General features: G+C 47.0%; 1 protein-coding gene across 8 annotated transcripts in view; it reads left to right on the plus strand.

Annotated features, from left to right (window-relative positions):
- Nucleotides 1–25,450, plus strand: part of EML6 (EMAP like 6) — an 85,473-nt gene that overhangs the window by 53,684 nt on the left and 6,339 nt on the right. For 5 of the 8 annotated variants that reach the window (XM_032684119.1, XM_032684122.1, XM_032684121.1 and 2 more), the window contains 19 exons: nucleotides 1,695–1,836; nucleotides 2,972–3,124; nucleotides 3,381–3,512; nucleotides 4,345–4,433; nucleotides 5,071–5,247; nucleotides 5,346–5,547; nucleotides 5,746–5,872; nucleotides 15,255–15,333; nucleotides 16,112–16,241; nucleotides 17,276–17,374; nucleotides 18,529–18,549; nucleotides 18,896–19,069; nucleotides 19,754–19,962; nucleotides 20,463–20,620; nucleotides 21,221–21,335; nucleotides 22,098–22,286; nucleotides 22,870–23,042; nucleotides 23,803–23,965; nucleotides 24,415–24,518. In XM_032684119.1, the coding sequence (XP_032540010.1) occupies nucleotides 1,695–1,836; nucleotides 2,972–3,124; nucleotides 3,381–3,512; nucleotides 4,345–4,433; nucleotides 5,071–5,247; nucleotides 5,346–5,547; nucleotides 5,746–5,872; nucleotides 15,255–15,333; nucleotides 16,112–16,241; nucleotides 17,276–17,374; nucleotides 18,529–18,549; nucleotides 18,896–19,069; nucleotides 19,754–19,962; nucleotides 20,463–20,620; nucleotides 21,221–21,335; nucleotides 22,098–22,286; nucleotides 22,870–23,042; nucleotides 23,803–23,965; nucleotides 24,415–24,518 (2,636 nt within the window). The remainder of the gene's footprint in view (nucleotides 1–1,694; nucleotides 1,837–2,971; nucleotides 3,125–3,380; nucleotides 3,513–4,344; nucleotides 4,434–5,070; nucleotides 5,248–5,345; nucleotides 5,548–5,745; nucleotides 5,873–15,254; nucleotides 15,334–16,111; nucleotides 16,242–17,275; nucleotides 17,375–18,528; nucleotides 18,550–18,895; nucleotides 19,070–19,753; nucleotides 19,963–20,462; nucleotides 20,621–21,220; nucleotides 21,336–22,097; nucleotides 22,287–22,869; nucleotides 23,043–23,802; nucleotides 23,966–24,414; nucleotides 24,519–25,450) is intronic. The other 3 variants (XM_032684126.1, XM_032684127.1, XM_032684123.1) reach the window with 2 other exon arrangements.

A 25,450-nucleotide genomic window follows, 5' to 3' on the forward strand; every position in this document is an offset into this window, starting at 1 on the left:
ACAGTGACACACAGTTGTCATTGCAGGTGTTGCAAAGCAGAGAGGGACTTTTTACTTTGGAAAAAAATAGTATTTTTCACAGTTTGGTTAAAAAATGTTAATGTATGTGTCCACTGATGTATTTGGTGCTGCTTTGGTTCAGTGTCTCTCCTAACCCCACTGTCTGTATGTAGGAAATTGTACAGAACATTTCCTGAGTTGTAATTTATCGAGCTTTTACCTTTTGTTTTCTATAACTAACATTGTTTTCTACAAAAACACTGTTTCTTTGGTATATTTTCAGTTAGTTCTGGTCACATGAAGTAATCCTTCAAATTTGCCTTGCCTGCATCCTTACAAACAGAGATGTGTGAAGCTGTATTTTATAAATGATTGAGCTCATTCACTAATCCAGATTGAGAGCAGTAAGAAATGATTTAACCTTGACACAGTGCCAGAAACTGTATGCAAGCTGAAGGAAATCTGGGAAAAAGCAAGGAAAGTGATTAACAAGTTGGAAAACTGAGAATGTAGGGAAAGATTCAAAGAACTAAGTATGTCTGTTTTGGGCAAACAAGCTCTCCAGGGTGTTAATAATGACATAAACCCTGAAGGCAGATTAGCCCATGTTGGGATTTCAGAGTCCTGTTTGGGACATAACTATTTCATGGTCATTTCAGGTGTGGAAAAGAGAATATTGGTAAGAATAGGAATTACAGCCAAGGCTGTGGCAGAGTATTTTAGATAGTTGTCAGAGAAACAGAGCAGATGTTCAGGGCTTTTTGAATGTGGAAAGCCTTGGAGAGGAGATGGTAAAAACCTCGTTGCCTGGGACTTGTCAGATGAGGCAGGGCAGGTATTAGAGCACATGACACGACCCCAAATGCGTTCCTCTGTCTTTCATGGAATGATTTGGGCTGATTCCAAGGGGATGAGGTTCAACAAGGCCAAGTGCCGGGTCCTTCCCTCTGGCCACAGCAACTCCATGCAGCGCTACAGGCTGGGGGCAGAGTGGCTGGAGAGCAGCCAGACAGAGAGGGACCTGGGAGTCTGGATTGACAAGAAGCAGAACAGGAGCCAGAGTGTGCCCAGGTAGCCAAGAAGGCCAATGGATCCTGGCCTGTATCAGGAACAGTGTGGCCAGCATGTCCAAGGAGGTGATTCTTGACCTGGACTCAGCACTGGTGAGGCCACCCCTGGAGAGCTGTGTCCAGTTCTGGGCCCTCAGCTCAGGAAGGATATTGAGGTCCTGGAGCAGGTCCAGAGGAGGGCAACAAGGCTGGTGAAGGGACTGGAGCACAAGTCCTATGAGGAGAGGCTGAGGGAGCTGGGGCTGTTCAGCCTGGAGAAGAGGAGGCTCAGGGGAGACCTCTTCACTCTCTGCAACTCCCTGACAGGAGGGGGGAGCCAGGGGGGGTTGGTCTCTTTTCCCAGGCAACCATCAGCAAGACAAGAGGGCACAGTCTTAAGCTGTACCAGGGGAGGTTTAGGTTAGATATTAGAAAGAATTTCTTTACAGAGAGGGTAATCAGGCATTGGAATGGGCTGCCCAGGGAAGTGGATTCTCCATCCCTGGAGGTTTTTAAGATGAGACTGGATGTGGCATCAGTGCCATGGGCTGGGAACCACAGCGGGGTTGGATCAAAGGTTGGACTTGATGATCTCGGAGGTCCCTTCCAACCCAGCTGATTCTATGATTCTATGATTTCCTTCAGGGCCACATGGAAGGAGAAGTGTGGGGCCTGGCAGCTCACCCCCTGCTGCCCGTGTGTGCCACCGTGAGCGACGACAAGACCCTGCGCATCTGGGAGCTCTCGGCCCAGCACCGCATGCTGGCCGTCAGGAAGCTCAAAAAAGGTACCTGTCCCCCGGCCATGCCCTGGCACACGGCCTGGCACAGCTCCCTCCCTGCTCCCAGGGCACAGCACAGCCATTAATTGGGCAGGGAAAGGGTGCAGTCGTTAAGGAATTGGAAATGCAGGGAATAAATTGTCTTTGGCATGTGTCAAGTCAGTGAAAAGGGTAGGAAGGAGAAGGGTTGTAATCTATTGTAATGAATAGTAGTAAAATAAATTAACTTTAATCTTTTCTCCTCCAGTTTCAAGGGGAATGAGTTGAGCTCAGAATCCTTTTCCTTCCCAGGAACACCCAAGGCCAGCATGTTTGTTGCTGACACCTGAAAAGATTCCTTATAAAGACAAATGTACAATGTCCTGCGTGTTGGGCACAGTCAGCCTTCAGTGGCAATATGAGCTTTACATCTGACAACAACTTCTCTGAGAATTAGCAGCTTTCCTGCCCTCTCCTCTGCATAAAACGAGATGAGCTATGTTGAAATGCTGCTTTCTCTTATTTTGTTTCCTCACTGATATCCTTCAGGAAATTTTGTATTGTTCATTTTCGGTAACAGATGCGGAGCACAGGAACTCTCACTGGCTGAGGGAAAACAGAGTCAGATGGTTTGGGGGATGAGGATAGTTGTAGGAGAGAGTATGGTCAGGAATAATGCTGGGGCAAAAAATAACTGGAGGAAGTGTAGTGCATCTGTTTTAAATGTGCTCTGCTGAAAGGAACCATTATTAAGTCATATAATAAAGAAGTTTTCAGTGTGGTATCCCTGAAGGACGTGTAGTTACGCTGCTCTGAATGAGTTTGAATTTTCCATCTGGGTTTCCTTTCTGTGTGTGTTTTGGGGGTTTATGTTGTTTTAGTTCTATCACTGGTGTGTTTAGAGCATAGCTGGGAGGTGGTATTTGCACATAAACTATTCCAAGAAGGATCCAGTCAGCACTGTCAGCTCAAGAATCCCCTGTACAGAGGGCACATTCCCCTGTAACAGAGCATTAATCATAGCCCTCTCTCTAACATATTTGCTTTAATAAATGGCAAATCTATCTTAAAACTACCTACTTGCTGTAAAAGCCTTTCAGTTTTAGTTCATTCCCTCAAGGCCAGGTGTGTGAAGCTGAGGAGGCTGCGTTTCCCTTGGCAGGGGGCCGGTGCTGTGCCTTCTCTCCCGATGGGAAGGCCCTGGCCGTGGGGCTCAACGACGGCAGCTTCCTGGTGGTGAACGCGGACACCGTGGAGGACATGGTCTCCTTCCACCACAGGAAGGAGATGATCTCGGATATAAAGTTTTCACGAGGTACAAGGTGGGAGGGGAGTGTTTATCCTGGAGTTTGTTCTTCTCTAGACAAGCCTGAATGTTCCAAAGGGAGGCTGGCTTTCTGTGTGCTCCAGGCATTAAACACTTCACAATTCCACGTGGTTGTGTGCAGCCTGGTGAAATGGGCACACTCCTGTCTGCTGGATCTGGGGGCACTGCAGCAGTGTAAATGCATAGCAATATTCATTAGAAGATTTAATAAGATTTTAATAACCTCTGTGTCTCCTCTTTACAGAATCAGGAAAGTACCTGGCTGTGGCCTCCCATGATAACTTTGTAGATATCTACAATGTGCTGACCAGCAAAAGAGTTGGCATTTGCAAAGGTGCCTCCAGCTACATCACCCACATCGACTGGGACTCCAGAGGTAACGTGTTTGGCCACAGGTACTGCTGGAAACACCTGTAAAATGGGAAATCAGGGGACTGTTCCCCTCCCAGTGCCTGAGATTAGCTGTCACCACTAATGCACTGCCTTTTGCCCACAGAGCACCATGTGGGGCCAGTGCAGTTCCAGTCGGTGGTGTCCAGTTCCCTCTCCTTGCTGAGCACTGCCTGGCAATCGCTGGCATGAAGGGAGAACCTCATTGTCACAGCTAATTAAGTCCAGCAGGGTCGTTAATGAGCTCATGCTGATAAGCCTTCCCAGAGCTAATGAGATTCCATGCAGGACCACCTGTGTGTCTGGGCCCTGCTCCCCCTGTGGTGTGAGATCCCTGACAGCACCACCATGGCTCGTGTGGGCATGGAAAACTCCCCATCCAGGGGCAGTTTGGTGTTAGTCACTGTGCCAGTGGGGCACTGAAAAGAGACAGGAGCTGACAGTGCTTTTGCTTTTGGCAAAGCTGTCTTGTAACATTTTAATGAAAATTAACAGCCCACACATTTATTTTTTCCTTCTGTTGGTGTGATGATGAAACACAAGCAGAGTGTTTCCTATCAGCAGATACTGCTTTGCTGCACAATGGTAACTTTTTAAGGACATTGGGTGGTATTTAAAATATTACTTATTCAGTGAACCAGGAGTAAGGGATCCTTAGGAGGCTGATTTTCAGCATCTCTTTTAGTTCTGCTATGGATAATTCTCTGGAGGACAATTTTTTAACTTACACCTGGAAATCTTTTCACTCAATCAAAAGAAAGTACATAATAGTCATAATAATTAATAAGACTCATAATAATCTCTCATTTTATATCCAGGAAAGTTATTGCAAGTCAATTCTGGTGCCAAAGAACAACTATTTTTTGAAGCTCCGAGGGGGAAAAGACACATTATAAGAATTGCTGAGGTACAAATTACATTTACTGGATTTTTTTTCTATGAAAGTTAATTTTCAGAGTTGTCTTCAAATGGTGCTGTTTGTCCTTTTATGATACCATATTTGCAGTGGTTAGCATTAGAATTATTTACTCATTCCACAGTGTCTCTCCCAGCTTTTGTAAATGGTAGAATGTGCGGGTTTCTGTTTGTATCTCTGAATTTATTGTTGTTTATTTATTAGCAGCCATTTGCCATATTCCCATTTCCTGAAGTCGCCTGTTTTGCATGTAATGAGTTGCACACAGGCTGCAAACCATCTTCAAACAGCCCCAGCTGGCTTTTCCTGATGTTGATTATTTGTGACAAGTAATTCTGCTACAAAATTGCCAGTGTTTAACACCTCGGAAAACCTCTAGGGAGATTTGTATCCGTGTTGTGCTCTGCCTTGGGAAAGTGGGAATGTTTAAAGCCTTAAACCTTTTGATGATGAAGATACACAGTATCTGTTTAAATACAAATACATGTAAATACAAATGAACAGTGGACAGTTTCTTAAAAGCTGAAAGAAATTAAGGTAATATCAAGCACGGGAAAATATCCACCTGAAACTGGTGTGTGTTTGGTCCATATTCAAATGGCTTCTTTGGGGGCAACTCTGCTTGCAGATCGAGAAGATCGAGTGGGACACGTGGACGTGTGTTCTGGGTCCCACCTGTGAGGGGATCTGGCCCATGCACAGCGATGTCACCGTGGTCAATGCAGCCAGTCTGACCAAGGACAGGACCCTCCTGGCCACAGGAGATGACTTTGGGTTCGTGAAGCTCTTTTCGTACCCGGTGAAGGTAAGAAGTGCCTTTATTTCCATGATTGGAAAGGCAATGAGAGAGGACGCTGTTCCCAGGCTGTGACAGTGCTGACTGGGGCACTCTCTGTGCTGCAGGGCCCACATGCCAAGTTCAAGAAGTATGTGGGGCACAGTGCCCAGGTGACCAACGTGCAGTGGCTGCACAACGACTCCGTGCTGCTCACCGTGGGGGGGGCCGACACTGCCCTCATGATCTGGACCAGGGAGTTCCTGGGCATCCAGGAGAGCAAACTGGTGGACAGCGAGGAGTCAGACACAGATGCAGAAGAAGATGGAGGTAAAAAGGATTTAATTTAGTCTTCATTCCATGGGGATTTAACTTGAAGTGGGCAAGAAGCTTTGCTGTGCTAAATTTTAGTGTGAGGAGAGCTTGGTAGGACTCACATCCTTCCTTTGGTTGGTGCAGATCTTCCTCTCTACTCTCCCCCTGTGAAGCAAGGGTAGTTTTTTTAATTGTCTGTTTTATTTTTCCAAGGTTATGACAGTGATGTTGCAAGAGAAAAAGCCATTGACTACACCACAAAGATCTATGCAGTGAGCATCCGGGAGATGGAAGGCACAAAGCCCCACCAGCAGCTCAAGGAAGTTTCAGCAGAAGAGAGGTATGTCCCACAAGCTGAGTGTGAAAAGGGGAAGGAAAATGTTGCACCCCTTTTTTTAATCCCAAAGTGTTAACAATAACGTGCTGCAGGAGGATTAGTGATTTTTTCCTTACGATGTTGAACTGTGACATTTTCTTTTCCCCTTCTTTCTTCCCCTCCTTCCATTTTCTTTTTTCCTCATATAAAGGATTTGTTCCTCCATTTTCCTATGAAAAGGCATAGTGTATCCTCCAGTATATATTTGAAGTTTGAGTTAAAAAAGGAAAAAAAGTATTTTATTTTGAGTGAATATTGCTAAATTGTTGTTACACATGAAATAATGATTGCCAGTGCTGCAATGGCCAGATGTTTTACACTAGAAACCCTGATACCTTCCAGCTTCTTTATTCTGCTTTGATGATGCAAAAGCAACTGTAAAACTGAGTTTAATTGACCAATTTAACTGGGCTTAAAATTGTTTTGTATTTGTGAATTACCAACAATATGAGCATCAGTCTCTGCTGCAGCTTTTCAGCACTGTTTTCAGTGCAGGAGTGCAAATCACCCTTCAGGTCCCTGCAAAGCTTCACTTCCCTGGTTGCTGGCCATGGGTGTGCTGTGGGATGGCAGACAGTCCCTCCTGTCTGCATCCTCAGCCCCACTCAGGGAGAGTGTGCTGGGTTTTATCCAGCACTACAAAAGCCCACCGGAGCTGGGAGCTCCTCCAGTGCTCCCACACCTCCCCTCTGCTGGGAACTGGGCCTCATGAAATGGGGAGACTTCTCCTCAGCACTGGGGTTGCCTCTGACTTCCACAATACTCTTTTCATGCCTGTACATGAAAATAGCATCTCGTATTGTATCCCAAGGTCTGGACTGAAGAGAGTAAAAAGCAGGGGTTTAACATTCTCTGTATCTTTTTTCTTCTTACTGTGTCCGTGTAATCGAGTTTTTGTACTTCATTTAAAAAACAGGTTAAAAATAGACCCTTGTGACTTGTCCCTTCCATCTTTTCTGCTCGAGAGTCACAGCTACTGTACACCTTTTTATATGTCCTTTTTCAATTACAGCATCTTCAGAATGATCACACCTTTGGTGTTTGGAATTCACTGTTTTGATACATTTGTCAGCAGATCCCATAATTTCCCTATGTTGCTTCTTAGGCAAAGATAAATTGACTTCTCTTTCTTCATGGCATTGATATAAATAGCAAGAATTTACAGTGAAATAATCAGAAGCGGCAATTTTATGGTGAAATGTCGGCAAAACTGTGGTTTCTGAGGGTGTTGTGCTGGGATAGGGCCTTTAGCTGGGAGGGGTGCTGGGTTTGGGGTGCAGTAGGGTGACATTGATGTGTTGGCTCCTGCAGTTGTTGGCCCCAGTGCACAGTTCATGCAGGATCTTGGCACTCCCAGCTGAGTGCTTCAGGGTAAGCTGACTCCCCTCATAAGACCTATGAATTATGAGGGGAAACTTCGTAGCTGTGCCAGATTCCATCTTTTCTGAGAACACAAAAAGATGTAGCAGCTAGAAAAGGGTTTGTCTGACCACGACAGGCTTCCTGACATCACTGGGCTGGCTTTTCCTTGCGCTCCCAAAGATCCAAAGTGACAGTCGATCACGTGGGTGGAATGCAAAGTCTCCAAGTCCTCAACTGGCACTGTGGTTCAGGGAAACCTGAGTCCCAAATCAGCAGGTCTTGAGGACGTGGAGTCTGGAAATCCCTGTGCACAGGGCTGTTTGAAGTATCAAAGCCACTCCCCAGAGCTTTAGATTTTCTGCCAAAGGCAGACTCTCCCAGTCCCTTCAGATCTGGAGGAGGGACCCAGGGGGATGTGTTCCGTTCTTTGTCAGGAAGGTATGTGGAAAAACCTGGTAGACTTTGGAGAGAGGAGGAAGATTTTCTGGAGGAAATATTCCCGATCCTTCCTCTGTATAATTGTGCCATATGTCTGTCTGAGGAGCCCAGTGATTGTGCACTGATGGGATCTGTGCACTGTGAATACTCTGACACTGGTAACTCAGTGTTTGGAAAACTCTGGAACAAGCTGGAAGGGCACTTAGGGCAGAAACAGGGAGTTAATCATAAGACCTGAAAACCTGCTGGTCCACTGCAACGTGCAGTGAGGGTCTCAGGAGTGTCCCCCTTACTGTATTTCCATTGTGGGTCTGAGAAAGGAAAAACTGCGAATTATTCAGAGGTGTGGTGGGAAGAAACTCAGAATTAAACAAGTTTAAATTAAGAAAAGGAGAAAAAAAAAAAGATATAAAAGCAAGCTTCTGTCTCAAGCAAGAGACAGGAATAAATGGGGCTGCCACCCTGAGCTGCTCCTTGGGGGCAAGGGCGTGGAGCTCACTGTGTTTCTTTCTTTTAATAGTAATATTTAGCAGGTGAACTGTTGCTGAAGAAGGTATTTGCCTACTTATGTAATACAAACATGCTTCAAAGGCGCTATGTGGTGGCACCTGGGAGACAGTTCCATCTGCTTAACCTTTCTGCTTGCTAGAAAAAACCTGCAGGACTCTGTGCTTCTCTAATATCAAGAGTGGTGGATCTGAAAAACTCAAAGTACAATATCTCTCTAGAAATAACAACTCACTGTACAATTCAGGAAGAGTTTGATCTCAGGACAAACTTAGATATGACAAACTTGGGGACAGTTAATCAGGTTTTCCCTTGGAAAAGAAAATGAAAGCCCTTCATGAAATTTATTTTTGCTGTCCTGATTTGAACATCATGAAAATAACCGGGATTCTGCAAAATATCTTGGAGGAACCTAGAAGGTACCTGATAGGTTTTATGACATCATGGTCTGGTATTTTGGGTATTTTCTGTCTCCATCAGCAGTTCTAGCTTTAGGATGGAACAACAGCAGGAGAGATGAGGCTGAGGAACAGTTCTGACGTGTCTGGTCGTTGTATGAGCGCATTTGGTTAAGATCATTAATCGATTCTTGTTTCTCTCTCCTCTCCCCAACCTTCTTTTTTCTTCTTCTCCCTTTCCATGTACCCCTCTCCTCCTCTCCCACCCCTGTCCTCTCTCCCCTGCCCACCGTGGTGGCCCCTCTGTGCTGTGCCCGTGGTGCAGGCGGGGGGTGCCCACCAGAGGGGCCGCCGGAGCCGCCCGGCGGGGTGGGCGCTCCCACAGCGGGGCTCCCACACCCCGGGAGCCCTCGGGCACTGCTGGCACTGGCCCAGACAACCCAGGACAATTGTAAGCTATGCCTGTGTCACGTAGGAGTTGTGCTGTATTTCGGAAGAGGGACCATTTTAACCAGCCAAGAGTTTATCAGATGAGAAGTAACGCGAGCTCGCGTGCGAACTGTGTTTCTGTTACTAACACAGAAGGCAAAGACCTGTCTGCATTTGGCCTTTTACTAACCCCTAACACGTGCCCTGCATTCGCAGCTTCCGTTGAGCTCGATTTGCATGACCCTACATAAACTCTTGTGACGTACCTGGGGATGGAAACCCCTCTAAAGCAGGTGGAATGTGTAGAAAACAAAAAGCAGCATTAGCATGTTGGTCTGGTTTTCTGTTTTCTGAACATCCTGGCTTGTCTCACTCTCCATGAGTTACCTGGGAGCCTGTTCTCCATCGTGCTTGCAGCATGTGTAATCATATGTTCTCATAAAGGTAAAAAAAAAAAAGGCGAAAAAGTTGCATTTTCCCTCTTTGAATCTTATTCTTTTGATTACTGATTTCTTTAAAACAACATGAGATGAATTATATAAGCTTTCCAAATAGCCCCCACAAATCTTTGTAAACTGAATTATTAGACATATGGTTACAAAATTGGTTCCTGCACTTCTGCACACACACGTCTGTGGGTGCAGTGTAAAAGCTTTGAATTGAATCTGTGTTGTATTTATGTGTAGGTGGGAACTATTCGAAATGTATCTGGAAAAACACGTCTTTGGGGTGGAGAAAATAACTCTGGGCTTATTTCAGCAGAAACCTACTGTTTGAGAATGAGGAGCATCCTTCGGAATATTCACTTTTACTTTCTCAACAGAATTACGTCAAGTTAATGCAACCTAAATGTATCTGACAGCCTGCTGGTTTCATCCCAGTTGTCCCCAAGGCTTGAACACATTGTGACTAGTATTTGTCAGTCCCTGCCAAGCAGTGAACTCAGAGTCAATCTCCCTTCTCCCACAGCTCAGCACAAAGCTGGCCCAAAGGGCTTTTTGGTTTGTGTGACACCCGGGGGCTGTGAGACTGACACGTGTTACCAGCATTTCTCTCTCTGCACTGAGGTTGATGTGAAATGTCCAGCTTTTCTGAGGGTTATGGTGTAGGCTGGTGGAAAAAGCCTGTTTCTGGTGTTGTGTTATGCAGAGGGAGGATGGGCCTATAAAACTGCCATATACTGTTGGTTGAATGTTTGTACTTACACAATAAGCACAGTTTTAAAACATGTCAGAGTTTATGTAGGGAATAGCAAAACAAATAGAAAAGACTCTGTTCCTCTCACACGTGATCAAAAACCCTGAGAGAAGCCTCAGGAAAGAGAGACACCTTCCAGATTCTGCTGAAGCTGGGCTGAGTCTGATGCCTCGGTAGCACCTGGAGACAGCTCTCCTGAAGTCTTGTTATTTGGGGTATTCAGAACTTTTTACCTCGAAGGCAGAAATTCAGGTTTGGCCTAAAGCATCTGACAGTGTGTTCTGGGAAACTGGTTTGGGCAAACAAGGCTGAGGGAATTCCTAGAGAGCTGTGTGTGTCCAGCTGTGAGGGACAGCAGGTCTGGGGTGAGGGATGGCAGGTTTGGGGTGAGGGACTGCAGGTTTGGGGTGAGGGACTGCAGGTTTGGGGTGAGGGACTGCAGGTTTGGGGTGTGAGGGATGGCAGGTTTGGGGTGAGGGACGGCAGGTGTGGGGTGAGGGACGGCAGGTGTGGGGTGAGGGACTGCAGGTTTGGGGTGTGAGGGACAGCAGGTTTAGGGTGAGGGACGGCAGGTTTGGGGTGAGGGATGGCAGGTTTGGGGTGAGGGATGGCAGGTTTGGGGTGTGAGGGATTGCAGGTTTGGGGTGAGGGACGGCAGGTTTGGGGTGTGAGGGACGACAGGTCTGGGGTGTGAGGGACGGCAGGTTTGGGGTGTGAGGGATGGCAGGTTTGGGGTGTGAGGGACGACAGGTTTGGGGTGAGGGACGGCAGGTTTGGGGTGTGAGGGACGGCAGGTTTGGGGTGAGGGACGGCAGGTTTGGGGTGTGAGGGACGGCAGGTTTGGGGTGAGGGACGGCAGGTTTGGGGTGAGGGACGGCAGGTTTGGGGTGTGAGGGACGGCAGGTTTGGGGTGAGGGACGGCAGGTTTGGGGTGTGAGGGACGGCAGGTTTGGGGGGTGAGTTGGGGGGTGAGGGACGGCAGGTTCGGGGTGAGGGACAGCAGGTTTGGGGTGTAGCAGGGCCAGCCTGGGTTGGGTGCAGCAGCTGTTTAAGGAACATTTTCACAAGGTGTTCAGAACAACGAACTTGTTACAAAAAAGTAACAGCCCTCAGATCCCATTCCTCAGATCCCATTCCGAAGTGATTTCCCTCCTCATTAGTCACTTATTTCTCACCTGGACCCTGAACTGGAATGATGTGGGAATGCAATGACTGCTGCCCTGACAGGGCCTGGCTGGCCCCACCATACATTCTGCAGCACTTTTGGATTATTTTTTACTATTTTTTTTAAAGAGTGCATCAGCATACATGTGAAATTATAAATATTATAACCATGCTAAGGCTTTTCCAGTGCTACAGTTTTGAAAAATAATTTAGATTCCTGTTGATGTTTCCCTCTAGTTCTGTTTCAGCTTTGCTTTGATCCACTGTATTTGGGAGCAGGGTATTTTCACGTTAAATCCTATTTTTGTTTGTTAAGTTAGCTAAAAAGTGGTAAGAAGAAATAACAGCAGGAAAAGTTCAATGTAAAACTCCTGTGTGGATTGGGATGGGAAAATCCAAGGGTTTAGAATTCACAAAATCTTTAAATCCCTTCTTACAGCTCTAGGAGTTCTGCAGCAGTCTGGGAGCACTGGGGAGTCCCCTCCTGTGAAGGGCACTTTTAAAAGCTGCCTTTGCATTTTTTCTGAAATGAACAGTATATTTTTTTAGATCCTGAATTTTCGTTCTGTTGTCCCACCAAACCTCCATCTGACCTCTCTTTGAGCCTCTCTTTCTCTTCTCAGGAGCAGTCCTCTCCATGTTTGTGTAGCATCCAAGTGTGTTCCCTCTGCCATTCCCAACCATGTGAATCCCTGTGTTAGTCTCCTTTTGGACTCTGCAGCTTTTCCCTGCCCATTCCTGCCGGCTCAACCCATCACCTAAGAGCCAGGACACTCTTATCCATCTGTTCCTGCTCCACATCCCCTTGTTGGTCCCTTTCGTGTGACGCTTTCCAAAGTTCCAATTCTGCTTCCATTGGCCTCAGAGCAGAACATTGGTGGGTTTGCCAATGTATTCCTGCTGCCGACGGCATCTCTGATCAGGCAGCAATTATGTCCTGTGCTCTGGGAACAGGAGTTGGTTATATCCCCCTCCCACAGAACTTACCCTAACACTTTTTGATCTGCTTTTTCTCTCTTTTATTTTCCATCTAAACTGATCTAACTCCCCTCCCCCCCTTTATCTTGGCCCTGTTCTCTAAGATCACGCCTCATTCCTCCCTCAGGGTGCCTCACTCTTCCAAACCTCATTCCCTGTCCCCCCAACCCCACTCTTGGTGTGTCTGTCTGTTATCCTCTGTCCTGGTGCTGCCTGTTCACCCCAGCCCTGCTCAGGCTGCCCTCCCTCCCAGGACATTCCTGATGGTGTCCTGGCCTCGTGGAGGGCATCACATTCCTGCATGAAGGTGGCGGGTGAGAGTTTGTCAGCTGGAGGGTGGAGCTCTCTCACTGACACAGCCGTGTGTGTGCTCGTGTAAGAATATCCTCGAGGCTGTCATGAGTAACAGGGACTTCATCTGCTGTATTAACAGTACCTAAAGGACTGAAAGCCCTCTAATGTCTGACTGTGTCTTATCTTTCCTGGAACTCATCCATCCCATAACGTAATTAATTTATTTTAAATTGCTGGAAAGAAACCGTTAATGCTTGTGTTATGTTTTAACTTGCTTTCCTTTGGAGGCAGGGAATTGTCAAGTAAGTACTAACATGGAGCCCAGGAAAAGCCCAGCTCGCTGGGAATGTGCCTTGCAGGCTGCACAGGTCCAAAAGGGCAAAGGGATGTCATTTGCTGCAGTGCAGATTTCTTGTCTTGACAGTGTCATCTTCTGTCTCAAATCAAATTAGGTGTAGTTATAGGCTTGTTAAAAATGAAATGACTCTTAAAATGTTCAAAATGTGCTGCTTTCCGTTCGTTGTATTGAGATGGTGACGAGGCAGTGACTGCACACGTGTGTATATATACATGTCTATGTATATATGAATGCACACAACATCTGTGTTCGTGTGGATGTGAATAGATATCTCTCAGAGTATTTGTGTGTGTGTGTCTCCAAATTAAACCTCATGCTTACAATCTGGTGACTATCAAGCATGTCACAGTGGTAGTGTTCTCTTGCTTTCATAAAAATTTTGGCTTGCTCTTGTCGTCAACTTTGATATTTGTAGGTGAAGAAATGTGAAAATGGTCTGTTCTGAAATGACACTAAAACAGAAAAAAGAGCAGGAAGCCTACGAGAAAACGATTCTTTTCCTAAGTGCTGGTTCAGAGACCTCATAAACCTGGGCTGAAATAAATTAGTCCATTCGTTTTGTAAGAGAATTAAGTTTTGCTGTAGGTTCCCGTGCCCTTCCCTGCCGGTGCTGGCACTGCTGCTCGGTGTTGTGTGAGGGGACTCCAGTGGCCCCTCTCAGAGAAAATAAAGGTACTTGTTCCCTGTGCACAAAGCAGGACAGGCTGTCCTGGCAGGGACTTGGCCAACCCACAATTATGGGCCAAACTGCAGCCTGAACTGGGATAGGGAACAAGCACCCACTGTGTGGGGTCTCCACAGTGCTCAGGAGTCTGACAACTTCATCCCAGCTTCCATCCCTGTCAGGCACCTGAAAACAGACAGCAGTGGAGTGCCGTTCTCCTCCAGTGTAAAGAGTGCAGGAAGCAGGGCTGTAACTTCCTTTTCCCCTCCACCCCCCAGGATCTGTAGCTCAGTGTGCCCGGGGGTGCCAGGGTGCATTTTTCCGGTCTGTACACTGGTGCACTCTTTAATTTCTGTTTTAGTTCTTGCTGGCATGCTTGGATAGCACGAACTGTGCCACAGGGAATGACTGCTCAGCTCTGAAAGTGCTTGTGCATGAGTAACTGCTCACAAGTAACACCTAAACTCTATTAAGTTTCTTGCTTGGCTTTGTTTGCTGCTTACAAGGGGATCAAGGTAACTCTTTCACTCTTCTAATGTCACGAGATCACCTGCTAATGTAGCTGTTGGTCCTTAGTGAGTTTGCTTTGTTCTGTCTATTGTAGACCTCAGCTTTTCACGCTGTTTCTCAGTCAGTATTTTTGCTGTGTGGCAGTAACTGTTCCAGCTGTGGGGTTTGCCAGTGGTTGCCTGTAATGCCTCCCATAAAAACCCAGCTCCAGAAAAAGTAGCTCCCTGTAAGGGATTTCATTCTTCTGCAATTAATTTTACTGCTGGTTGCAGTTCTAAGGACAAGAGCAAATTTCACAGCATATGGACTATACAGCAAGGATGCACCGTTTGGAAATCCCAAACTGTGGGAATGCTTTCCAAATGCTCCCCTTAGCCTTGTGCCTCTTTTTTCTTGGCAGGATCAGTAGCAGCACCAGAGATTATCTGGCCTTAAAGACCATCAGATTTTGCACACATCAGATTTTGTCTCAGCCTTTGTCTTTGTAGCTATTTTAGCAACTGTAATTCTATAGAAATGCTTTGCTGGCCTTGGTCTCTTAAATTCACATGGATGAGTGACCTGTACATTTAAATGGAATCATTTTATCTTTAATAAAATCTTCTCAAAAAATCATATTAAAGCCATGTCAGGGTTTTGGGATGGGGTTTCTCAGAAGAAACGGGGTTGGGCAGAGGTCAACTGTCAACTGCAGAAAATCTTTTAGATCGTTTCTGAAAGCACCAATTTGCTATCATTTCACATTCGAGGTTTTTTCCATGGATTTATGTCGTTGTGTTTTGGGGTTTTTTAAGTGGTGTAAGGTGGTCTGTTGTGCCACTCACTCCCAAAATCCACATCAATGTCATTTCTGTTCTTTCCATCAAAAAGTGTAGGATTTTAGTCAGTTTATTGTACAACTTTAAAAGGGAGCTCCATTAGCATGGAGCTAATGCAGGGACAACTGGCCATTTCCTGCTCACACACAAAACAGGTGCTGTGGTTCTGAAGGTTTTATTTCACATTCAAACATATTGATCATCTCCTTTTTTAAAATGTTCCTTTCAGGCCACCAGTCAGCAGAGCTGCTCCTCAGCCCGAAAAACTGCAGAAGAACAATGTCCACAAAAAAAAGAAACTTGTTGAGGTCTGGCTTCAAACTTGTTCATTTGCTTGAGAAGTGACATGTGCTGGGTGAAACCCATCCCTGTTCTGTGGGCAGTTTGCAACACTTGGTCTGTGGCTGTCATTCACATTGTTCCAAGGGAGCTGGAGTTGTGTCTGGGACAATCATTAAATCCGTTTTCAGGGCTGGAATTCACCTTTAACTGCAATCCATTAACCATCGCCATGTTTCTACAGGGAATTTCCTTGGGAATTGCTTGTTGTAAGATGCAATTACACCTCTGATTAATGTCTGAAGTACAGAGTTACCTACAGCCTGCTTTGGCTTCCTTTAAGGACTTTGGGGCCATAATTTGGGCTGTTGAAATTTGGTAGCTTATGAGAATGATTTTTGAAAACTCTGCGAATGTCTTTATTTCTTTAATATATCTGATACCCTATATATCTATGTAATATATAGATATTAAACTGTGATGGGAAGAGTAATGAAATCAGTTCTGGAAGTTGTAAGTGTTTTGAGTGGAAATGCACAGAAACAAAACATTTACATTATTAAAGAAATAATGGTATAAGTGCAGTCCCTTAGTTGACCGGTTAAAGTGTTGTAGATAGTCCATGAGAATGTCGTGCCTCCATAAATGAGCAGAACTGGGATAACTAACTATTGTTTAATTATCCTGTTGCCTCTACGAGGTATTTGTAGCTTGTGTAATTTAGAATTGTGCTCACGTGATCCGAAGTCTGAAATCTCCCTGTTTCTTCATTCCTTTCACTGTTCCCTCTGTCTTTTCCCTGACCAGGAGCTGGCTCTGGACCATGTTTTTGGCTACAGAGGCTTTGACTGTCGCAACAACCTGCACTACCTGAACGACGGGGCCGACATCATCTTCCACACGGCGGCAGCCGGCATCGTCCAGAACCTCTCCACTGGTAATGCCACACACACAGCACCTGGAGACCCAAAGTGCTTTACCTGGGAAACAGTTCTGATTGAAAGCCTTAACTTTTTAATATTCCTGTGACTGTGCCACGTTTTGCATCCTGATAAATAATGCACAGCCTGTGGGTGGCTGGTGGATCAGACTGACGGTTTTTCCCACTCAGCTCATCCTGTAGTGAAGACACAGGAATGGTTTTCTCTCCCAGGAGGAGATTGTGGGTTATGAAATGACCAGTACCCCCCAGAATATTAGGAGCTGTAACATGCTTTGTTACAGTCACGCCACAACTTTTTTTTGGTGCAGTCCAGCCTGGAAAAGTTGCTCTTTGGAAGGGGTAGAAATATTCCCTGTCTTTTGAGTAAAGTAAAGGAGAAAAAACACCAAAAATGTATCTGGCCCTAAGTTGTAGCACCAACATCTCCTTATTTTTTCACATCTCTCAAAAAAAAAGAGAGGAGTTAAAGGAATTGTGACTTGATTTTATTCCCAAATGGTGCCAGTTCTGCTGCCAAGGAGGAGCACAGCAAGGAAACCTGTCATGTCTGGTGGCCCTGGGGACTCCAGTCCTGGTGTGCCTCTGACCTGTGGCCCTGGGAAGCACAGGTGGCCCTGGGAGGCATGGGTGGCCCTGGGAAACGTGGATGGCCCTGGGAAGCATGGATGGCTTTGGGAACAGGGGTGGCCCTGGGAAGCATGGATGGCCCCATCTCTTCTTTCTGAGCCTTTTACTGGGATTTTACTGGAAAAGCTGGGCCTTTCATGTAGCAGTTTTGGTGTTTCTTGCAGTTACAGGTGGCTGGGGGCTGATTCCCCTGGGTACAGCTAATTCCCCAAATACAGCCTTTATCTCTGCCTGTGTGTGTCTGTTTGGGAATGGGCCCAGGGGTGAGAGGGGAGCAGCCCTGGACACCTTTATTGTCCTCCCCCATCCCCTGCAGAGCATCAACCAGCTCAAACAGTCTCTGCTCCAGGGGCTCTGAGGTGCCTGCTGGGGGGAATAAAGCCGTGTTTGGGTTTTCCCAGGCAGCCAGAGTTTCTACCTGGAGCACACCGACGACATCCTGTGCCTGACCGTGAACCAGCACCCCAAGTACAAGAACGTGGTGGCCACCAGCCAGATCGGTACGTGAGCCACGCACTGAGGGCCACCCACAAACCACGGGGGCACTGGTGGATTCGGGGCTTTTCCCAGTGGAAATGTTACCAGTGTTACTGTCCTTTGGAAGATGTAGTCAAGCTTCAGGCTTTTCTTGTGGTTTCAATTCCATCTCTGGTCGTGAGTCATTGGATTTTGGAGTTAATTGTAGGATAATCATATTTCAGAAGGCAAGATTTGATAAACTGCCTAAATCAGCTCATTAGTCTGATTTATAGAATGCCCTCTTCCTTTCCTGTATCTGAGGCACTGTTTAGCAGTGAGGATACTCTAAGGACCATTTCCTGTGCAGAAAAGGAGAGAAACAGAGGGAAATCTCAGCAGAAGTCAGGGGCCAGTTGAGAAACCGTATGGATTTATGTGTTCATTATTCACATGGAGAGCCCTGTTAGATTCCCTGGGACCTTTGACAGGGGTAAACATTGTATGGGGAATGTGGGATGACTTAGGAGATCTACTGCCTTTCAGCTTCATGCTGTAATAACTAACTTTATGAAGAAGAACAGGCCCAGAACTCCTAACTCAGACCATTCTGGAAGGAGACTCAAGTCCAGAACTTTAGGACAGAAGTAACTTAACAAGGGGCAGGAAAATGGTATCAATGATCAGTGTGACAAACCATCTGCAGCCTGTACTGAGCACTGCCACTCAGTTTGAGTGTGGGGTGAACACCCAAACCTGCACGTGGTGCCAGGGCTGGTCAAAATGCTGGTTTCTGGAAAAGGTGACTGTTAAAGGCCCTTTTCTTAGGGCCCATGAGGTCAGTGTTCCTGAATTTGGTTGATACTTCTTTGTGTAACTACAGATTTCATTTCACTTTTAAATTGAGTAATTTTTAAAACCTGCATGTCTTTAACCTTTCTTTTAAATACCACTTTTAAAACTCAAAAGTACTAAATATTGTTGCGATATTTGTGTATAAAACCCAATATACCCAAAAAAGTTCAACAATATTGCTGCTTATTTGTTTTGTTGATTTAATCCATATCCATTTTTCAAGTTTTTAATTTCTTTTTTCCTTCTGGTGCTGATGCTGGCACTTGAGCATGAGAAACACGACTTATTTCACCTATTGTTTTCCCTTGGTGCTTCCTCATTTGCCATTGCTCTCACAATGCAGGTGACATGACAGAATTCCCAGGTAAGGCTGACTCCTTTGTGAATTGTGGCAGAGTCCTGTACGAGTTTCATGTTGCCTCATTGTATCTGAATCCCAGATACAAGTGAAACATCTACGATTTCCTTTGCATGAGGCTCTTCATAAATGTTATGTTGTTCTTTTAGAACTTGTCTGATTTCATGGACTGCAATGATTCCCCCTGTGTTTTGCAAGGTCTTATGATTTCTCTCTGTGTTCCAGTAGTGTTACTCTTCAAACAAAACCAAACCCCCAACTTCTGTCTGTTCAGGTTAAATGTTCTTGAGTGCGTGGTTTGCGCTGAGGCCTTCCAGCATTAATCCTCTTTAATCCACCTCTTTGCCCCCAGGTACAACTCCCACAATCCACATTTGGGATGCCATGAGCAAGCAAACCATTTCAATGCTGCGCTGCTTCCACACCAAAGGGGTCAACTACGTGAACTTCAGTGCCACTGGCAAGCTGCTGGTGTCGGTGGGGGTGGACCCAGAGCACACCATCACCGTGTGGAGGTGGCAGGAAGGTAAAAACCACGGAAAAGTCACCTTCCCTCAGCCCAACAGAACCATCCCCAGTGACTGTTCACTTTGCCTTTCAAGCCTTGGGACTAGATCTGTGCTCTTACTCTGAGTGTCACAGTTAAGGGAGGTGACAAAGGGCTAGAAAATATGGATAAGGTGATAAATTTTATATACATCTATCGTAAGCAGAAGTTTTACCTAATACAAAATTACATGAAATTAAGGAAAGCAATTTCTTTTCCTCCCTAAACTCCTTGAAATTCTGGACTGTGGGTACACCTCTGGGAAGTCATTTCCAGGAAAGAATTATCTTTGGGAAAGGTGGAGTGGTCAGGAAAAGTGCCTCAGCTCATTAGTGTGTCCCCGTGCATTTCACCGGATGGGAACTCACTGCTGATCGCCAACATTTCTGTGCTGTTGTTTCACCGAGCCAGGAAGCACTTTGTGCTGTGAGGGCCTTAAATCTGCATTTCCTGAAACCATGGGGTGCAGTGGAGTAAGCAGGGGCCTTATGGCTCGAATGCATTAAGATTGACACACTAAATAATGTCGGGCTTTGCAACTTTCAGCATCTGGGGCACAGATCCCTAATCCAATACCAGGTCAACTGATTTTATAAAATCGTATCAGGGCTTATTTTTACAGGTAAATTTAACTTTCTTTTTATCCTTTCCTGATTCAAACAGGGGCTAAAGTTGCCAGCAGGGGAGGACACCTGGAGAGGATCTTTGTTGTAGAATTCCGGCCGGATTCCGACACCCAGTTTGTGTCCGTTGGGGTGAAGCACATGAAGTTCTGGACGCTGGCTGGCAGTGCTTTGCTCTACAAGAAAGGAGTCATTGGCTCCATGGAAGATGCCAAAATGCAAACCATGCTTTCTGTTGCCTTTGGAGCAGTAAGTTCAAATTCCTTGCTACGGAATTGTATATTAAGATTTAATTAAAACTGCAGTTTCCTGTGTTGAAATCCAGCCCAGGGGGCGTGGTGCTTGTTAGTGAAATGTGGGTTTAACACCTGCACACCTTGAGACCTTTACCTTTCTAAGCACAACTGGGTGTCTGTTGGTGACTGGTTTTTATTAATGGCTGTGCACACCTACTGCCTGGCTTTTATTTTCTTTGCTTCCCTGGTTATTTAGCACTTCACCGGTTAAAAAACTGTAATACTGTTATTTTGTACATAGACTCTGCAGCCTTTTTCTCTGCTAATGGTATTTGGTGTGACAGTGATACAACCAATGGTGACAGCACAGATCACTGTCCAGACCACAGACCATAGACCACTGTGCAGAGTGGTCATGAAGGAATTCTGAATTTGATTTAAGGGATTTCAATTGGGGCTGAACAGAAATGCAGAGGTGTCTCTTACATGTGAGGTTGCTGCTGTTTGTTGCAGAATAACCTCACGTTCACGGGTGCCATCAACGGAGATGTCTACGTGTGGAAGGACCATTTCCTGGTCAGGCTGGTGGCCAAAGCTCACACAGGCCCCGTGTTCACCATGTACACGACGCTGCGGGACGGACTCATCGTGACAGGGGGGAAGGAGAGGCCGTAAGACACATCCCCTTCCTACAGTGCACTCCTGTGGGCTTGTTGTGTTGAGTTGTTCATCCACCACCCCAGAGATAAGTGGGCTCTGTGCTGGAGCAGTTCCACTCTCAGTTTTGCATAACCTGCCCAACTGTCTCAGTAAGTCAAGGACCAAAGGAGGACACACTCCAGGGTGGCAGTTACACACCAGGGTCACAGTGAACCTCTTAGGGATTGATCTGAACACCTGGATAAGCTCCTTGTTGCCTGAACTCCTGCCATGAGTGGGATTTTCTTAATTTCTTAATTCTGTCGAACTCCAACCAACCCCTCTCAGAAGTACCATTTGCCAAGTGACAGAGATTTGAGATTAAGTGACAAGAGAACAATTGGATTTGGGTCTTTTTTTGAACAAGAGAACAAATTAATGATGCTGTTGAAAACATGAGGTGTGAAAACATTTAGTTTCTGATTTACTTTCCACAGCGCAGTAGCGAGGAGTCCTTACATATGGCAGAGATGATTCAGTGTGTGCTCTGTGACAGGAAAATACTGATGGGATTTGCAGATGGGATTTGTGGTGAAGGAGACACTTGGGTAACACAACCCCCTTCTTTGCAGCACCAAGGAGGGAGGAGCAGTGAAGCTCTGGGACCAGGAGATGAAGCGGTGCCGGGCCTTCCAGCTGGAGACGGGGCAGCTCATCGAGTGTGTGCGCTCCGTGTGCCGGGGCAAGGTGAGGGAGCTACACCCAGGGGGAGCCTGGATGGCATCACAGGGGAGGAGACTTTACCTCCCTGCTGCTCTTCCTTCTTCTCATCTTCCTGAGCTCAGGGGTGGGCTTGAAGCTGCATTTGTGGTGCTTAGTGCCAACCTCTGCTCCGCGGTCAGCAGGGGCAGGGCAGGGCTTGGCAGGCCCCCGAGGGACAGTGCTGAGTGCAGGGCCACGTTTCATCACCCAGGCCCTCACCTCCTGGTTTGCTTTTCAAATAGCAAAAGGAATTTGGGTACCTGCAAGGTTTGCTTCCCATGAAAGGCAGGCATGACTCAGGTGCTTCCTTGGGGCACAACAGATCACAACTTTTGTTTTATTGAAGTCAGAAAAACCCCAGAATTACTGAGGGACTTTGGTAAAGTGGAAAACATAGAAATAGGAGAGTAGTTTGACTTGCTGAAGTCACTGTTGCCCATGTTTAAATTGTACTTGTAAATGTGTCCTTGCAAATGCTCCATGAAAGGAGGGTGTGATGCTGCACGTCAGTGACTGTCCCCTGAGCTCTGGGCACACCAAGGCCCTGGAATTCGCCATACTCTGATAACACCCCCACTGGTGGGGAATGTTGTTTTCTATTTCCAATCCAGTAGCCACTAACCAATTCCAAACTGTATCTGCTTTTTCCAAGTATTTGCCAAAGAAGGCTCTTGTAGTGCAGACCGTGAGAGGATGTCAGTGTTACACTGACAGCCTCTGTCCATTCTTTTCTTCTGCTGCAAACAGGGGAAAATCTTAGTGGGCACGAAAGATGGAGAAATCATTGAAGTAGGAGAAAAAAACGCTGCTTCAAACTTGTTGATTGACTGTCACATGGAAGGGGAGATCTGGGGCTTGGCAACTCACCCCTCCAAAGACATATTTATCTCTGCAAGCAATGATGGAACAGCAAGGATCTGGGACCTGGCAGACAAAGTGAGTATCCCCAAGTGGAAAAGCCTGTGATTAAACGGGAATGTTTTATAGAACCCATCGTGTTGCTTCAGGGTTTTTTCCCAAGACAAATTGACTAACAACCACCATTTCTAAAACCAACAGATCAATAAAACATTTTAAAAAAAATGCAGAAAGGTTTCTGCTCCTGCTGGGTAACATAAATCTTTTCAAAAGGTCCTTAGCTGAGCTAGCAGGGATCATTTTCAATAAGGGGAATGAATATGTTATAAACACAATCAGCAAAGAGAAAGTGTTACCAGTTGTTAGGAGATATTAAAGTCACAGATCAGCAAATTGATTTTTTGGCTTTTTCTGCTGTGAAACTGGATGTCACCCTACTAACTAGATGCAAACATGAAACCCCCCTGTGAATTCCATGCACATTCCAAAGCCTGCTCTGCGCCATATGCCTGGTGGGACGCGAGTCGGGTGTGAAACTCCAGGTTTATGTTTAGAGGGAAACAGAGGAGTGGCTTTGTTGGGAACGAGGCGCGTTTGAGGCGCCGTGTTTGGCAGCTGTCCCTGCCCGGGGAGGTGTGAGCTCGTCGCTGTGTCCCCACAGAAGCTGGTGAACAAGGTGGCCCTGGGGCACCCGGCGCGCTGTGCCGCCTACAGCCCCGACGGGGAGATGGTGGCCATCGGCATGAGGAACGGCGAGTTCGTCGTCCTGCTCGTCAACAGCCTCAAGGTCTGGGGCAAAAAGCGGGACAGGAAGTCGGCAATCCAGGACATCAGGTAGGAAATCCCACCTCAGGTGCTCCAAATGCACCGCCCCAGCTCCAGGAAACGGCCAGCAAGGTCCACATTTCCAAAAGGTTTCATAACTCCCTGTTTGTTGAAACCTGTGTGAAATGGAGACGTGCACTCACGTACCTAAGGCTTGCATTTCCATTTACCTAAAGCTTGTGTATATCTTGATACCACACACTTGTTTTTCCCTGTGATTAGTTCAGTGTTCTCAGCCACACTGCAGAGCTGTGATTACTGGAGTTAATATGACAGTACTCCTGTTGTGTATCCCTGAGGATTAGAGTTACTCTGCACATGGCAAGTGCAATGTTAGCACCGGTTAACTGCAAACAATATAGAGTGAAATCACAGAATGCTTTGGGTGGGAAGGGGCCTTAAAGCCCATCCAGTCCCACCCCCTGCCATGGGCAGAGACACCTTCCACTAGCCCGGGTTGCTCCAAGGCCCTCCAACCTGACCTTGGACACTTCCAGGGATGGGGCAGCCACAGCTTCCCTGGGCAACCTGTGCCAGGGCCTCCTCACCCTCACAGCCAAGAATTCCTTCCCAGTATCCCATCTAACCCTGCCCTCTGGCAGAGATATCCTCAGTCTTCCTTTTCTTGGTTTGGGTTCAATCTTGCTGTTGATAGAATTTTTTTCTTGTTTTCCAGTAAAAAAATTACTGTTGTGTTGTCATGAGAAACAAAAGCAAGTCTTGCACAGAAACATCCAGTGACATCCCCATTCCGTGTTTTCTTGTGTAGGATCAGCCCAGATAACAGGTTTCTGGCAGTGGGGTCACAGGAACACACTGTGGATTTCTATGATCTCACCCAAGGCACAACCCTGAACCGAATCGGGTACTGCAAGGACATTGCCAGCTTTGTCATCCAGATGGACTTCTCTGCAGACAGCAGGTACATCCAGGTATGTCTGGGATGGCCCTGGAGGGTGGGACTGACTGTGCCAGCAGGACAGGAGGGAGGCACGAGGTGTGCGAGGGCAAAGGATCCCCTGGGCAAGGGAACGGGGACGACACTGGGAAAGGAGCTGGGGATTGTAACCCTGGGGGATGGCTGGGACTGTGAGAGCTCACCTGACTGGGGAGGTTTCCTCAGAAATGGTTCTGATTTAGTAAAATTGGGTTGAGATAAGGCAGAGAGTGTGGAACAGAAAGGAATCTGTCAGCTCTGCCAGGAACCATCTTCCTGTAACACCGACGTCACGTTGCATGGGATGGATTCTACACAACCAAGAGAAAGGAGGGATTTTATCCCAGATGTTTCATTCCTGGTCAAACTGGTTGCTGCTGGCAATCCTGCAGAGGATGCTGGATCTCTGGCAAAGGTCTCAGCTGTTTCCTTTCCCACTCCCAGGTCTCCACGGGCGCCTACAAGCGCCAGGTTCACGAGGTGCCCCTGGGGAAGCAAATCACAGACCCTGCAGCCATAGAGAAGATCACCTGGGCCACGTGGACCAGGTACAGCCAGGGACATCTCCCGTGGGCTCTGGCACACCCCTGGGGCTGTCTGGGGTCTGCACAATTACACTAGGGCTGTCCCAGAGCCACAGGGCTCCTGTCCTGGGCCCCTCCCATGGCCCGGGCCATGCAGCTTCCCTTCCCCTGTCCCCAGGCTGGCACTGCCTTGTCCCACCCCAGCTAACGCTGGCAGCACAGGAGGTCTGGAAGTGTGTCCTGGGTGTGCTGAGGGGTTGTGGGGACATTAAAATACATTCCCTGACAGGGATCCACCCAGGAGCCTCTGGCCAGGAGTGCAGAGCTGTGGCTCTGCTCCCCTGCAGGAAGTGGGACATGGGATCCTGCAGGATCTGACAGGGGGTGAGAACCAGGCAGGTTTAGAAGGGAAATGAGACTCCTCCTCCTCTGGCTGCTCTGCTGCCAGGCATAAAAATGTGCCCCAAATTCCCTGTTTGTGAGGGCTCCTGACAGCTGGTGGGAGGGGGGCAGGCGCCTCTGGCACTGACTGGGTGGGTAAATAGCAACAGTTCCAGAGGAACTGAAAGCAAGGGCAGAACAGCTATTTTTGAGAACCAGTTGCCCTCCAAACAGGAATTCCCGCCCTGAGGAGGGAACTGGCCTCCCTCACTGGCCAAGGGAACACTGGGTCAGGAACGCCTGGGGGAGGGCACACACAAATCCATAAGGGATGGAGGAGACCCAGGCTGCACCAGGTGCTTGTGTAGAACAGTGCCAGTGGTTTCACAGGAGATAAACCTCAACATTTATGGATAGAGGTGGTTAAAGAGTCACACAAAACCCCTGGACTCCTGTGATGGTCTCCATGATGAGATCGTGTTCAGGGCAGTGATTTAGAGGAAAAACCGTATTTCAAAGGAAGCAATTCCGCATTACTGGGCTGTGTTGCCTCCCCATCATGTGGAAGAGCAGCA

This window comes from Chiroxiphia lanceolata, chromosome 3, assembly GCF_009829145.1.
Source record: "Chiroxiphia lanceolata isolate bChiLan1 chromosome 3, bChiLan1.pri, whole genome shotgun sequence".
Lineage (NCBI taxonomy): Eukaryota > Metazoa > Chordata > Aves > Passeriformes > Pipridae > Chiroxiphia > Chiroxiphia lanceolata.